Here is a 16893-nt window from a genome sequence, read left to right on the forward strand (position 1 = left end):
AAATTCAATGGTGAAAAAAGTAAGGTTCTACATTTAGGCAAGAAAAACCAAATGTACAGGTATAGTATAGGAGGTACCTTGCTCAATAGTAGTAACTGTGAGAGGGATCTCGGAGTCCTAGTGGACAATCACTTAAATATGAGCCAGCAGTTTGCTGCAGCTGCCAAAAAAGCCAACACAGTGCTAGGTTGCATTAACAGAGGGATAGAATCAAGATCACGTGAAGTATTAATACCACTTTACAATGCCTTGGTAAGGCCACACTTGGAATACTGCATCCAGTTTTGGTCACCACGATATAAAAAAGATGTTGAGACTCTAGAAAGATACAGAGAAGAGCAACAAAGATGATTAGGGGACTGGAGGCTAAATCATATAAGGAAAGGCTGCTGGAATTGGGTATGTCTAGTTTAATGAAGAGAAGGACGAGGGGGGACATGATAGCAGTATTCCAATATCTCAGGGGCTGCCACAAAGAAGAGGGAGTCAAGCTATTCTCCAAAGCGCCTGAAGGCAGGACAAGAAACAACGGATGGAAACTAATCAAGGAGAGAAGCAACTTAGAACTAAGGAGAAACTTCCTGACAGTTAGAACAATTAACCAGTGGAACAACCTGCCTCCAGAAGCTGTGAATGCTCCAACACTGGAAGTTTTTAAGAAGAGACTGGACAGCCATTTGTCCGAAATGGTATAAGGTTTCCTGCCTGAGCAGGGGGTTGGACTATCACTAGATGACCTCCAAGGTCCCTTCCAACTTTATTATTGTTATTATTGTTATTATTATTATTTTTATTGTTATTGTTATTATTACTATTGAACAGTCCTAAGCTGAAATGTGAAAGCAGGCATTTGCATTAGGGACTGCTGGTGCTGTGATGGTGACAGGAGGCAGAAAGGACATTCTAGATTTGCTGGGTGAAAAGAACGATGGCTTAGTACAGTGATGGCGAACCTTTTAGAGACTGAGTGCCCCAAAACTGCCCCCCTGCCTGCCCCACCCCATCCACCCGGCCACTCACCACCTCCACGGCCCACCACAGATCACCCAGGTGCCCAGCAGCGTGATTTATATGATAGATAGGTGTACTTAAAAGAAGTCACATGCGTATGTGTGTGGGGGAGAAGAATGAAAATTCAGCTTATGGTAATTTTTTTAGATTAATTGTTTTCAGAAGATCACAGAACAGTGTAATTCTGTATGAAACTCTTTAAAGCAGAGGTCCCCAACCTTTTGGGTACCAGAGACTGGTTCCGTGAGGAGAGGTTTTTTCGTGGATGGGGTGGGGTTTGCGTGCTGCCTGCACCCTGCAGATGGGGCTTCGCTTGTTTGCAGGGACCGGTTTCTGGCATGCTGCAGACCAGTGCCAGTCCACGGACTGGGGGTTGGGGACCCTGCTTTAAAGAGTGACTTCATACACTTCAGAACATGGTTAAATAAAGCCAAACTTTTTGCTATGTAATCTCACTCTATGGCTGCTTCCTTTGAGTTTAAAAGACAGAATAGAATTTGACTGCTCAAAACTTATTTCCTAAGATTAGATCAAATTGTTTATTTAAGGGAACTATATGGCCACTCATCTTAACCATATAACTCTGGCCATCTAACAAAACTGGTACTTAAATAACACAGTGTAGAAACCATAAGGCAGCACATAATTAAAAATGCCCCAAATCTAACATCCTGGCCTCAACACCAAGGAAAAAAGGAGGTCTTCAGATTTTGTGGAAAGCCAATAGAGTCAAGGGGGAGACTGTTCCAAAAGGCAGCTGTCACTGATCATAAGATGCACCTGCTCAGTACCACTAAACAATGTTGTTCATGAAAAGGAACCAGAACATGCCCACCCTGCTGGATCATGTCGCAGCAAAGTTACATGCGCACATACCATGGACCAACTGTAGCTTTTGAATGATTTTATTTATTACTTTATTCATCTGTATCCTGTTTTTATTACTTTTATAAATAACACAAGGTGGTGAACATACTAATGCCCTTTCTTCCTATTTTCCCCACAACAAGATTGTGAGGTGGATTGGGCTGAGAGGCAGTGACTGTCCAAAAGCCAATCAGCTGGTTTTCATGCCTAAGGCAGGACTAGAACTCATGATCTGCTGGTTTTTAGCCTGGTGCTTTAACCACTAGACCCTTTCAAGGGCAGCCTGTAGTAGCAGTGCAGAAGGTCATTGTTATTTTGAGGAATTTAGTGACGTATTTTGATTTCTCCTTCATATTAAGAAAAGTCTAGAAGTTTAGAACTCATCCAGAGATGACCTGCTTGGTATGCACTCTTGTTTAATGAATAAAGGAAAAGGTAGGTGGCGAAGCTTCACATAGTTTCAAACTTTTACTCGCTGTGAAAGTTCCAGACTTTCAACTCCCATGCCAAAGTCATTTGCCAGCCAATCAAGGCCAGGAGTTGCAGTCTTATAGCATGGCCATGAAGTCATGGTGCCAAGTTTTAATAAAAACCTTGGGATTGCTATTGCTTGTTGGGAGATTCTGCATGGAACCTAGCACTGAGTATTGTGGAAACTGGCTACCCTTGGAATATCTCTGCTGTTGTTAAGAAATTTGGGTATTATCTTGCTTGGTATGTATGCTTTTTATGTTATGCTTTTAACTCTGCTCAAGCTAATAATAAAGCTTAAAATCCCTTTATTTATTGGTGTTTTTTTTTACTGCTCATTGCCTCTGGATCCAAAAGAACCAATTGCCTGGGCACCTGATCATTACCCCGACACTTGGCAAAACATAATTGCCGACAAAGGTATGGTCCAATGACATTGCCCTTCTGAAAAAAAAAAAATTTGCTAAGCAAGGTGATAGTGGCCAGAATTATATTCCTGGTTCCCCCAGCACAAAAGTCTGGGCCAGTGGCTCAAATATTAAACTGCCCCACCTGTGTCATGGCAGCATGAGTTGGCTCATTGCCAAATGTGGTGTTTTCATTCATTTATTGGAAGTGGGAGAGAAGAAGGGACAGAAGTAATTGGGTGGATTAGGATGGCTCTTTCGCATTGCCACTACATAGGTATTGAAAGGAGGATTCTTGACGCTTGTAAAAGTATTGCTCTCATTACTGAATACTGAATCCAATCTATTTCCAATTTAGTGCTTTTCAAAATATAAAGTTTTGTATTTGGTGGCTTTGAATTTATCCTGATTCTTGGACAAGTCTCTTCAGATTTATTGACTAGATTTTTGGAAGGGCCTTGTCCTTGCCTTCCTAGGGCTGAGACAATGGCTGGCCCAAGGTCACTCAGTTAGCCCTGTGCTAGAATTCTCAGTCTCCTGGTTTCATGCCTGGTGCTTTAAACCACTTCATTAAACCGGTTCTCAAAGATAATTTATCCTAAGCAAAATTATATTCAGTGCCTCTCATTTCAGATATTAACATGGCACATCAAAGAGGACTTTTCAATTGCCCTATTATTCAGGGCACAATATTATTCTGTTTCTGGTCTTCAAGTACCTTCCTTGAGCTATTTTTATCTTCCCCAGGATAAAAGCTACACACTTTCTTGTCTATTCACTTTCACACATAGTATCATGGATAGATGTTAAATGAGAGTATACTGTATTTTACTAAAATAATCTCCATTAGCATATTTCTCATACAAAAACACAGATCAAGCAAAACAAAAGTAAGATCATTATCTACAAGTATTACAGGCTTGGAGGTTGTATTGCACAACTTGTGAAAAAGCAGCTAGGAGAAAAGACTTATTGCCTTACCACTAACAGGAAATATTGTAAAAGGGTGAAGTGACCGTTGGCGTATTCCCAATGCTGATCAGGTTGCTAATTTTGACCTCTGAAGTGTGAGCAAAATATTAGAGAATCAATTTTCTGATCTGCAATGAAGCTTGGATTTCAAGCCTCTCACTTTTGCCAGGATACAAGTGTGGAAAAGAGTTTGATACTGTCTTATCAACTACCTGAGGAGTTTGTAGTTCTTATTTGAAGCTAGTTAAGATTAATCAGAAACTCTGAATTGGAAGATTTGCTCTGTTCTAGCCTGCCCCAGTATGGTACCTTCAAAGTGAAGGAGGGGAGCAGTTTCCAAAATTTTCCTGACTGAGCTTTATGAGAGTTGAAATCTATTTGAGAGCAGAATGGGAAGATTGCATTTTACCTTATCTTGGTTTCTTTCAGTGTGGGAGAAATCAAAAGCCTAGTCAATGCAAACTAGCTATTAAAACTGTAGAAAGAGATTGGTCTGCAGTTTCTTCAGCTAGATATTAACAAAGCAGACATGAGCTTGCACATCTCACTTAAACATTCTCACTACTTCCACCTTAAAAATTTAGTCCTTGGACTGATCTTCTGAGGAGTTTCTTCATCGGCCAGGATGTTCTCAGTCAGCTGTGGAGAAATTTGTTTTGTCTCCCTCTGTGTTTGCTTAGGAACCGCATATCAATAGTGGGCATTGCCAAAGCCAATCTGTTTTATTCTTTTTATGATTTGAGGGCCACTTCTCATAATCAATCTCCTTAAGTTATTTATAGCAGCTACAAAACACGAAAAGCATCACGTAAAAAGACAAATATTAGGGACAGGTGCACCTCAATGCATTTCAAACATGGTCTTCCACAGTGAAGGTGGCCTACTCAAAATATAAACTATTGCCTGGGTTTTCATCTTCTATTGGCTTAAGCTCTCTTCTTTTTCCAGCTAGCTTGGGTCCTTTAATTATGATCGACAGCTTTCAATCTTCCAGGTACCAGGGTGATACATGCCAAACTACTGCTTTATAGCCAGCTATCACTATGATGGACTATGAACACACACTAGTGGATCTCAGCAGGCCATTGATTTAGAGCTGCAAATGGACTTTCCTGTGCTACCCAGAAGCACCTTTTTGAGCCAATCTGCACAATTTTTCCAACTAGCTAGATATCTTAGTTGCATAATAATCCCAAAATTTAGAAGGGCTTTATCCTTGGCCAGATTCATTGCCCTCCCAACAGCCATTACTAAAAGGAGATCTCCTTTGAACAGGTGGAGGAATAACTGAAATGATGGGATATATTATTCTGTAATGTCCCTCTAGGCAGGAGCTCATCATTCTTTATCCTGGTCTTTCTGACTTGTTTTATCTTAACTTGTTATCAGATCAATCTGATTTTGTTTCCTTGACCACAGGTAAGTCCTGTTCAATAGTTTGTACAGCAATCCTCTTTAGATATTTTAGAACAATTATGTGTTTCCCTCTTTGTCTAATTTGGGACAGATAGTGGGTTGGGGAAGCTCAATGCAAAAGGTATATTTTTGAAGATACTTAACACATACCTACTGTAAGACCTGGGTTGTTGCAAAGGGAAGATGGTTGGTCCACACAGGACATGCCGACCACAAAGAAAACTTTCCTAGTTGTCATAAAATGACATTTTGCAAGCCACAGGCCAAAGAAATAAACTATTTCCTAAGATCTCACAGATGTTGATAAAGCTGATCTGATAGTAGTAGTTCTTTAAGGCAACCTGATTCCTAATCATCTAGAGAAGGGGTCAGCTCCGGTAATGCAAAAAAAGTCACAATACGTCGCAACACGTCACATGATGTGGCGAGTTTGACACCCATGTTCTAGAGCAGTGGTGGCGAACCTATGGCATGCGTGCCAGAGGCGGCACTCAGAGCCCTCTCTGTGGGCACGCGCACCATGCCCCGGAGATGGCAACCATCCCTCTTCAACCAGCCGCCCACTAACTTGCCGAGGTCCCACATGGCTGGATGCATCCCAGCACCCATGCGCTTGCTGGCCTCTGTGTGCAGGGACCGATGCTGTCAGGCAGCAGCCGCCCCGGCCCTGCCTCACCTTGCCCTGTGACAATGGCACCCCTGCCCTGCCTCGCCTCTCCCCGCAGGATGAGCCTCCTGCCCACCACCCTACCTGCCAGAGACCCCCTGGATCTCCCCCAACCCTGCCCGGCCCCCACAGGCATCCCTCCCCACGAGCAACATTGAGGTGATCACGCCCACCTTGGCCACACCCACCCAATCTGCCATGACCACCACAGCCATGCCCATCCAGTGGGCCACGCCCACCTGGCACTCAGTGATAAATAAGTGGGTTTTGGGTTGCAGTTTGGGCACTCGGTCTCTAAAAGGTTCGCCATCACAGTTCTAGAGTGATGCTTTCTTTTCCTCTTTTGGCACCTATTTTAATCCTCCTATTTGTGACACCCTTTCTCTCCTCCTCACTAGCAGGTTTTTAGGAAAAGAGCAAGCAATCCTTCTCACAAATCTGAACAAGAGAAACTGAGGCCAGAAACTGCATACTTCCTACTCTGTGTTAAACAAAGCATTTCTATTATGAAGCTGGATTCTCAGATTAAAATATAGCTTGTACAATGAATGTGTCAGAAAACTTGATTAAATCAATCGATTGACTGATTATATTTCTATTCTGGTTTTCCACAAAGAACAGTTATGAGTGTCTCCATCCATCCCTTCACCATTGTGAGAGGGTGACAATTTGAGGAAATAATGACTATCTTGAAGTGAAAACAGTGATTCATGAATAGTATGACTTCAAATCTGTTCAGCTGTCCATAGCACAACTCATTAGTTTTTCTGAGGGAAAACAAGTCCCCAATTCTAATCTGACTTTTTAACTGCTACAGTTACAAGGTTCTCTATAGCTAGTGGTTTAATTAATTTTTTTTAAATTTTCTTTTTATTATATGCTATTGAGTTAGAAGTTATCTGTAAATGATGGGCAGACAGATTTTATTTAAACCATCATCCTCTTTTTCTTTGTCAGGGGATGCATTTATGAACAAAGCTTGAGGAATTCCAGAACAGATACCAGCTTATTTCATCCGCCATGATCCTGGAGAGAACTATCTGGATCTGCATCACCTTCTGTACTGCATCTGTTAGACCCCTGGCAGGGAATAGCTGGAAGCAGGCAGCTGCCAGTCCCATCATCCAGCATAAGCCATTTGTTGTGGTGTGGAATTTACCCACAACTAGATGTCAAGAGCATTTTGGGATCAGATTACCTTTGGACATCTATGGCATTGTGGAGAACAAAGGCAATGTGTTCCACGGACAGAATATGACTATTTTTTACAAAAACAAATTTGGACTGTATCCTTATATATCTCCACAAGGTGACTGGCATAACGGGGGTATCCCTCAGAAGGTTAATCTGAAGAGACATCTAGAGAAGGCCACTAAGGAAATCACAGAACTCTTGAACAATGACTTCCAAGGTCTGGCAGTAGTAGACTGGGAGGAGTGGCGACCTCTCTGGAGACGAAACTGGATGCCCAAAATGGTTTATAAGGAGGCCTCTAAACAATGGGTGAGGAAAAGATTTCCTGGACTCTCTCCTGAGGAGCAAACCTACTTGGCTAAGGCAGAGTTTGAAAAGGCTGCACGGTTGCTGATGGAGACTACTCTAGCTCTGGGAAAGAAGCTGAGGCCACATGGTTTCTGGGGCTTCTACAGGTTTCCCGATTGCTTTAATGACAAATGGGGGAAAGAGGTAAACTATACAGGCCATTGTAATCCCAAGGAGGTCCAATGGAATGATCAGCTCATGTGGTTGTGGAAGATCTCCTCAGCCCTCTATCCCAGTATCTACCTCCCACTGAAAGTACCAGCTTTGTACCGCCAGCATTATGTACATCACCGTCTCAGAGAGGCATCCCGTGTAGCACAGTTTGGCAAAGAGCATCCCCTTCCTGTGTTACCATACTCCAGAGTTTCCTACAAGCATTCTTCAAGGTATCTAACTGAGGTAAGCACTTTGGGGCACTCAGAAAAGGGGGTAATAATAGACCCAGAGATTGTAAATAATAGTTATATCTACTATTTGTCTGGAAAACATTTTTTGAGTTGTAGTCATTTCTGTTATACATCATTCCTTTGTTATATTTATCTCACTTTTTCTCCAAAGTAGTTCTGAATGGCATACATTGTTCCCCTATCCACACACTTCACTGTCAGCGCTGTACTGTATTCTTTCAATTACTCTTGGAGTAGATTAAATGTGGGAGAAACATCTTGCTTCATGGCCATTCAATAAACAATATTTGAGTCCGAGTCATCAATTGTATTAAAAATATTATGTTTAAAAATGGAACTGCAGTAAGTAAGGTCCATTCATGAATTTTTCAGATAAGAAGTTATTGTTTTAATAGAAAGAAAAAGCTACTAATTAACGGAAGATCTGTAGAGATAAATTACATCTTTTCTGAGCAGGCTAAACTGCTGAGTAATTAAGAGGAGTTTGCTCTTGTAGTTAGATTTTTATTATAGTGCTATTCAGTGTTGTAGATTTTCCTGAAAATTTTTAATTGGAATTGTTTTTTAAAAAAGAATTCTAAAAATTTCCATAGTTTGCACCAGAAAATGTTTAGTTTGCATTATAAAAAATCTCATATAACACTATACATAATGGGGAATTTTATATTCATAATAGGAGTTGGGAAAATTTTGCAGAAAATATTTTTCCATACTATTACTGTTATGCAAGGTATTAGTTTAATTTATTCTGGTGTTCCAAAAATAAGTACACAGAATTAAAGAAATTATTTTTTCTTGAATTATAGCTATTAAATCAGAGTCCCAAACCTTTTGGGCACCAGGCTGGAGAGTGTGTGGTTTTGTGTGCTGCCTGCATCCTACGGATGGGGCTTTGCTTGTTTGTGTGGTCCGGTTGCTGGCACGCTGCGGCCCGCTACTGGTCCATGGACCGGGGGTTGGGGACTCCTGTATTAAATGGTCAAACAAATCTGTCAGGCTCTTCAGGCATGAGAAAACATGCAAGATTTGTTTGACCAATGAATTTAATGGAATATCAGTGTCTCTCATGAATAATTAGGTTTCTGGCTAGGTATATCTCTTTTCCCAAGCTGGTGATCCTCCAGCTATTATGCCCAATTATGCTAGCTGAAGCCCAATTCATCTCATTAGTACTCTTCTTTTTCATAAGTACCGATTTGGGGAATCGGTATGGGAAAAGATCAGGCCATACTTCTAGGTCTCTGAAAATAGATCTTTGTGCTCCATTGAAACCAGCTTAATAGAGAGTTTATATCATTAAAATTATAACGTGAACATATACTGAGCTGCTCACCAGTAGAGCTTCTCTTTTTTCTTTTTTCTTTTTATTCAGGCTGACCTGATAAATACTATTGGAGAAAGTGCAGCACTTGGCTCTGCTGGGGTTGTGCTCTGGGGCGACCTATCCTATTCCAGCTCACTTGTGAGTATATGTGAAACATTTCTATGCTCCTTACTGTGAAAGTGAACCTTGGGCAAGAAACGGGCCCATATCACCACCTCTGCCCCAGTGGCATTCCTACAGCTATTGGGGAGATTCTATCCAGCTTAAAGCTCTGGCTTAGGCAAGATATTGTAGGTTCATGAAGTAATTTGTTTTCCCAACAGTGAAGTTTCACCAATTCTCTATCTACAATTCTTTTATGGTTGAGTCTTCTTAGAGGACATTGTTACTACCTCTGTGCAAATAGCCCAACGCTTGTAGCATTTTCAGTCTGAAAAATGTTTGAGCAGACCTAATAAAGTATATAAAATTGATTTGTGTTTAGAGGGGGGAAAAAAGGGAAACATTGCCTTCTTCTATTATAGTATTAGAACCCACGAAGAGCAAACAAAAATTATAGGAGGTTGAGGACAAACAAAAGGCAGTATTTTATGTATCGCATAAATCAAATTATGGAATTTTCCATAATTTTCTACTGCAATATATAACGTTGATTGCCAAACTGGATGTTTTTTTAAATCAAATTCATGGAAGAAAAGACTGTCAAACAGTATCCACCTGTGTACTGCCTTCCAGTAATGACGGCAGTGTACTTTTCCATGCTAATTGCTGAGAACCAGGCATGGAAAATGCTAATGTGGTTCATGTTCTGCTTAGGAGTAGAAGTCCCTGATTTGTCCCTCTCGGAACAGAATGCTGGAATGGATTGTTCTCTTGGCCTGATCCGGCCTGGTGCTTCTTGAGTTCTTTAAAATCCAAATTCTAATTCTGATCTTATGTTCTCCAGGCGAGATGCAAGAGCCTTCACCATTATATCACCACCACACTGGGACCTTACGTTGCTAATGTGACTACAGCAGCACACAGATGTAGTCGCCAGCTATGTCATGGGAATGGACGTTGTGTGAGATACTACCTGAATGAATTAGGAGCCTTTCTTCATCTGGATCATCATCTATGGGAAGGGGACCTTGGGATGACAGATTTTCAAGACCAAAATGTGTCAGCGCAGGATCATTTTCAGTGTCATTGCTATCCAAAGTGGGCTGGCACCCACTGTGAGAGACCACAGATGATCGAGCCTTTTAAGAAACCAAAACATAACCAAGCTCCACGGTATAACAATGTATATGATGCAGTGCATGATGGTGACTTTGAATTGGGGTCCAATATCTGTCCTACCTCTATTTATGGTAAAGAAACAGAAAGATAACCAGCACTTTATTGAGTAGGAATCTTGATAGGTTTTGTTCTAGGGCAAGGGTATGCAACCTTGGCTCTTTTATGACTCATGGACTTCAACTCCCAGAATTCCTGGCTCAGGAATTCTGGGAGTTGAAGTCCACGAGTCATAAAAGAGCCAAGTTTGCCTACCCCTGTTCTAGGGAGTGAATGTTTCCTGATAACTTGAAGAAAATGACAGAATTCCAGAATAATATTTAAATAATTACTTTCTTCCATCTCTTATTTTCTCTCCATTCTCCCTACTTGCATCTAATCTTATCATGAGCATGTTCTGGCAATAGCTGTATCCCCATGATAATGTCTTAATCTTGATCCAGTTCTTAAGGGAGACAGGTTTAAGTTGTTTGCTGTACTTGTATTAGAATAAATTTAGCAGGGAATGTAGCTTAATTCTACTTTTCTGACATTACTTGACATGACAGAGAGAGGATGGGGAAATGAATTGCATTCAGCCAGTTCATATTCTGTCTATTCCCTTAATAGATGACACAGAATTGATGGCTGGCTTGATCTCTGTATCACATCTGCTCTCTCATAATTATTTTTCTCTCTCTTTCACAAAAGCACACCTTACAGTTGTATGCAAACAAAGTAGGTTGAAAGCACATCATCTCAGCCCATTGTCGGGTTGGATTCTTTATTTTTCTCCCAAACTATTTATTGGATTCACTTAACAGAGCAAGACTAAAGAGTCCTTTTGGCTCATCTGTAGTCGGTAAGAAGGACATTCTATTTTGTCAGCAAAAATGATAATAATCAGTGGCTAGAAACTGATCCTTCGCACCTAATGTCATGATGGGTGATTGAACATAGGACTGCATGAATTTGATCAGCAGTTATTGATGGTATCATCTTAGGATTCTCTCTTGCACTTTGTGTTTGTGAGAAAGGAAGAATTAAGCCTAAATTAAATACAATTATTTAAAAGCTGAACCAGCTATACCAGCCCTATTGATATAAAAATCTTATTAATTTTTAAAGAAGAAACTAAGAACTGCAAGCACCAACAAGGCTACCTTAAACCAACAAAACAATGTAACAGTTGGAAAAAAGGCTCCCACAATTGAAAGGACACAGTCGCCTCTATTTTCATCTGACCTGAAATAACTGCACGCATTCTGTTTCCACACATGGTTTTACAACAAGAAATGAATCCCATGAAAGTCAAATCTCCAGAAAATCTCCAGGCCTCTAAAGTAGATGTAGAAATAAATTTGATTCATCAGTACATTAATGGATATTCTAATGGTTGGAAGGACACCATTGAATATGACCCATTGTGATCTTGGATCATAGTCTATGATCTTGGATCATAGTACTCTTGTAGTCATTGGTACTGTTTTTGTATGACTCTGGCCCCTATTGAAAGATTTAAATACTTTCTCTAAAACAATACATTCCTTTCTAAATGACTGCAAGCTGCAGCCTGGGATAAGAATGCATTTCTTTGTAAGATGCAATGTGAGACCTAATATCCTGAATTCACATGTTAGGTTAAGCCATAATTTATTACAATCAATTAAACAAGCCACAATTCACCGAGTTCACACATCACCTTAAACTAAGTTCCAATAAATTAAAGCAATACATGAACTTGACCAATTTGCCTTTGTCTTCAGCCCCAAGATAGTTAAAATATGATGTTAAAATTAATATACAAAAATGGAATAACTGGTATGCTTAAAATTGGATCTAACATAAATAAACTGATATTCAAATAATTATTTCTATGAGAAACATTTTATTTACGGTATTTTAAAACATTATTTAGCTGCACATTTTATACAGAACTCTGAATGACTCCCAAGCAAGAATTATAACAACATGAAAACCATATGCAAACTATTAAAACCGTAAGCACTGAAAACAAAAGCCTGGTTCCAAGTCAAATGTCCAACATGCAGTCATCTTATCCTATCTCAGTGCTTGGGGTAAAAGTCAAATCTTCAGTGCTTTGTAGAAGCCAGGAGGTCCGCAATCTGCTGAACTTTTAGGGTAAGAATGTTTTGTATAGGGCAGGGAAAAGCCAGGTTTTCTAGCTTCTTCCTATAAGGCGGCTATGTTTAAAGGAAGGCACTAGGAGTGGGCCTACCTATCTAATATGATTAGATGAGGAGATGTCTTTAGAGAAAGGGGGTTTCACAGATAACCTGGTGCTGTGCCGTGTGGGGCCTTAAAGGTAATAACCATCACCTGGAATTGCCCCAGAAGAAACTGGAAGCCAGTGCCACTCATGCAATAGAAGTGTTAAATGGGTAAGCTAGAGACACTCATAACTGCACATGCTGCTGCATTTTTTATCAGTTGTAGCTTCCGAGTGGTCTTGAAGGACAGCCCCAATTAGAGAATACTGCAATAATCCAAATGGGAAGTGACCAAGACATGAGTGACCGTGCGCAAGACTTCCTAGTCCAGGAAAGGGTGCAATTGGTGCACCAGATGAATCTTGTGCCCCTCCCCCCTGGCATAGCTACACCTGCTCAAGTAGAAGCCATGAATATAGGAGGACCCTGAAATTGTGCACCAAGTAGGTCTAAGGGGGTGCCTCCCCATCTACAGCCAAAAGATAAAATATCATTTGGGCCTGGGGAATGGGACAAAACCTAGAGCCATTCCATCTTGCCAGGGTTGAGTCAAAGCCAGCTTCTTGCCATCCAGATTACTCAACCAGCACTGCCACAGCATCACCTGTCTTGACAAGTGCAAGAGATATGTAATTAGGTACTACTACAGTCATGTCAAGAGCATTGAAGCACTTCTGGGCTTAAGCAAGCAACTAAATTTCATGTTTAATGTGTGTCAATGTGCCCACAATAAAAAATAACAATAAAGGTCTATCTATCTATCTATCTATCTATCTATCTATCTATCTATCTATCTATCTATCTATCTATCTATCTATCTATCTATCATCTATCTATCTATCTATCTATCTATCTATCTATCTATCTATCTATCTATCTATCTATCTATCTGATTGAACGGCAACATCCCCATTGCCTGGGGTGGGGGGAGCACCCAGTTGGGGTCTCCTTTCATGTCCCTGTTAAGTATAATTAGGTGCTATTCACATACTTATGATACTGGACCCCATACTGAGGGATGACCTCCCCCAGGGGTTTCACATATATTTTAAAAAGAAGAGGCACAAGGTTAAAGCCCTGGAGCACTCCACATTGTAGGGTCCTAGAGGTCAATCTCTCTTTTTGTATCAACCCAACTGGAACCAGTCACAGAAGTAGGAGGAGAACCACCATATCCCAGTGCCTCCCACTCCCAATCCCTGAAGCTGGTCTCAAAGGATACCAAGGTCAATTGTATCAAAATCCTCTGAGAGGCCCAGGAAGGCCAGAGTGGTTTCATCACCCCATCCCAAGCCTTCCAAATGTCATCAATAAGAACAATCAATGCTGTTTCAGTGCTGTATCTTGGCCCGAACCCAGACTGAAAAGGGTCCAGGTAATCAGCTTCATCCAGGGTTCTTTGTAGTTGTGCACCAACCACTTTCTCAACAATCTTCCCTAAAAAGGGAAGACTGGAGACTGGTTGAAATTTGTCTAATACTATTGAGTCCTAGGATAGCCTCTTGAGAAAGGGGACGCACTACTGCCTCCTTCAGGACAGGTGGTGCTTCCTTCTCCTGCAAAGGGCATTAATCATTGCTGGGATGAAACCACATGCCACCTCCTTGGAGGCCTGGGTCCAGAACGTAGGTGGCCGAGTGCACACTTCCTCAAGAAGTCCCCCAGAACCATACATCTGGGGAAATCCATTGCTAAATCCCAGACATAGAATCCAAGAATGTGGGCAGGGATGCTGCTACTTTGCAGAGAATAAGGTAAATGAATAGTAATCCTCACTGATCCCTCACACAAAAAAAATTCATACTCGATGTCTGAGGCAGGGCCACTAATGTCCACCCACCAGAGACTCATGGAAGACAAAGCTACACAACCACCCTTGGAGTTCCAGTTGGTGCCACACTCAAAATTCCAGTGGCATATTTCAAAAAGAGTACCCCCCCCCACTCCACACCCAACCTAGTATGAATGATACAGGCTAGGCCATAAAATGAAGATGTAATGGTATATGGGAGACAGGGGAAGAACCACAGTCAGGGGAAATGGCCAGATAAGAAGCAGTTTAGCATTCAGAAGGAGTGTGAGTGTGGCAAACATCTCAGAAGGGACCTTCCTTAATTGCTTGGGCTGTAAAGGCAATGGGGGAGAAATGTACTTTCAAATTTGAAAGATTCTATTAATACCTTGCAATAAAGTAGAATTAGGTCATCTGGGTATGCTTCCTGTTTTGCAAGACTGACACCATTGGGACTGAAAAAAGATAACACCGCAGAACTGCCTAGATCCCAGTATACGGCAACAGAGAAACTGGTGGGAAAATATATATATATTTTAAAAAAATAAGACTATGGAAGACCACAAGTTGAGACTAGTCTCCTACAAATGGTGTTCTCTCAGAGTCTAGAGGTGTGTGTGTTGTGTGTATGTGTGAGAAAAAGAGAGAACTGTAAGAGAGAGATCGGCTGGGGTAACTCAATATAACACAGTCGCCAAACTGATTCACTAGAACATCTGTAAAAATGATCATGGGCGAGTATTGAAAAATTGCTGGGAACACAGATTTGGGAACAGTCAAAAATGAGCAGGCTAAAATATTGTGGGAATTACCAGAAGCAAAATGAAAAAGTCTTGGCTCATAACACACCAGATTTAACTGAGGTTGAAAAGAATAAAGTATGAATAATTGATGTAGCAGTATCAGAGGATAGTAGAAGACAAAAAATTGGAGAAGATCACAAAGTATCAAGATCTGAAAATCAAAATTGAAAGATTGTGGCATAAACCGTCAGTGGTGGTCCCAGTGGCTATTGGCATGCCGGGTGCCATAGCAAAAAAATCTTGAATGGCATTTAGAAAATGTGCATTGACAAAATTTCCATCTGTCAGTTGTAAAAGTGTACAATCCTGGGATCTGCACATATACTATGCCAATATATTAAGGCATTCCTGGAAATAAGGATCTGTATTAAGGCCGACATAGGCTAAATACTGGCAGTTATGATTTCTAAATCATCATCATCATCATCATCACCATCATCATCATCATCACCATCATCATCATCATCATTATCTCCTTGAAAGTGGACATGGTGCTACCACAAGTGAAAAACCTAACAAAGAAAATACCCTGAAATTTTGGAAAAACAAAAGCTGAATTGAACTCACTGCTGAAAAGCACTCAGGAGTTTAGCAGAGACATCTAAATGCAATTTGGCATTGACAAATGTGCAACAATTGCTGTTAAGGCAGGAAAAAATTGTTGAAGATGATGGATTCGAAGTTGATAATGAAGAGTTGATAAAAGCAATAACCCCAGAAGATGGGCAAATTACTCAGGAGTTTTGGAAGCCTCTGACCTGTTGCACAACCAAGTCAAGGAAGCTACTTCAACAAAATACATAAAGCAAGTCCGGAAAATCTTGAGTTCAAAGCTAAGTGGAAGAAATATAAAGACAATTAACACTTGGGCAGTGCCTGTAATATGAAACTCAGCTGGAATAATTGACTGGATTCATGTCAAGAAAACTAATGACAATGCACCACGCTCTGCTCCCAAAAGTGATATTGATTGATGGTACTTGCCTAGATCTCGGGGTGGCAGAGGACTCTTACTGTGGAAGAGGAAAAACGCGGCTTAAATGACTACATAAAAAAGACAAAAGATCCTTTGTTGAAGGAATTGAACAAGGGAAACCTCTTGAAAACAATGAGATTGAAAGCAGAATATCAAAAGGAAACAATTGAGCATTGAGTTTCTAACTGAAAAAAAGAAGCCTATGCACAGTCAATACCTGAAAGACACTGAAGGATAGATAGATACAAAGAGCTAACATGGAGATGGTTGAGATCAGGGGTGCTGAAGAAAGAAACTGAAGGCTTCATTTTGACTGCCCAAGAACAAGCCCTGCAGGCCAATTCCATGAAAGCAAAAATTCAACATGTCAGTAACAACAGTAAATATTGCTTATACAATGAGACAGATGAAACAGTGGATCACCTTGTAAGTGGCTGCAGCAAAATCACACAGGCTGATTATCTACAACATCATGATCGAGTTGCCAAAATCATACATTGGAAGCTTTGCCAGAAGTTTGGATTCGAATGCAACAAACATTACTGGGAACACCAAATTGACAAAGTTCTTGAAAATGAGCAAGTCAAGATCCTATGGGATTTTCGGATCCAAGCAGACAGACATCTGGCCCACAACATGCCTGACCTCACTATTGTGGAAAGGAAAAAAGTCTGATTCATTGATACGGCAATACCAGGTGATGCATGAATTGAAGAGAAACAGTTAGAAAAAATTAAAAAATATCGTGAT

The 16893-nt window shown here is 40.7% G+C and overlaps 1 protein-coding gene across 1 annotated transcript; it reads left to right on the forward strand.

Moving 5' to 3' along the window:
* Positions 1-6831: 6831 nt before the first annotated feature.
* HYAL3 (hyaluronidase 3) lies at positions 6832-10456 on the forward strand. Its single transcript, XM_015817376.1, has 3 exons — positions 6832-7752; positions 9133-9222; positions 10031-10456. Exons 1-3 carry the CDS (start codon positions 6832-6834, stop codon positions 10454-10456), a joined length of 1437 nt encoding a protein of 478 aa, XP_015672862.1.
* The last annotated feature ends 6437 nt before the right edge of the window (positions 10457-16893 follow it).

Source organism: Protobothrops mucrosquamatus, unplaced genomic scaffold, assembly GCF_001527695.2.
Source record: "Protobothrops mucrosquamatus isolate PMUCROS unplaced genomic scaffold, P.Mucros_1.0 scaffold579, whole genome shotgun sequence".
NCBI lineage: Eukaryota > Metazoa > Chordata > Lepidosauria > Squamata > Viperidae > Protobothrops > Protobothrops mucrosquamatus.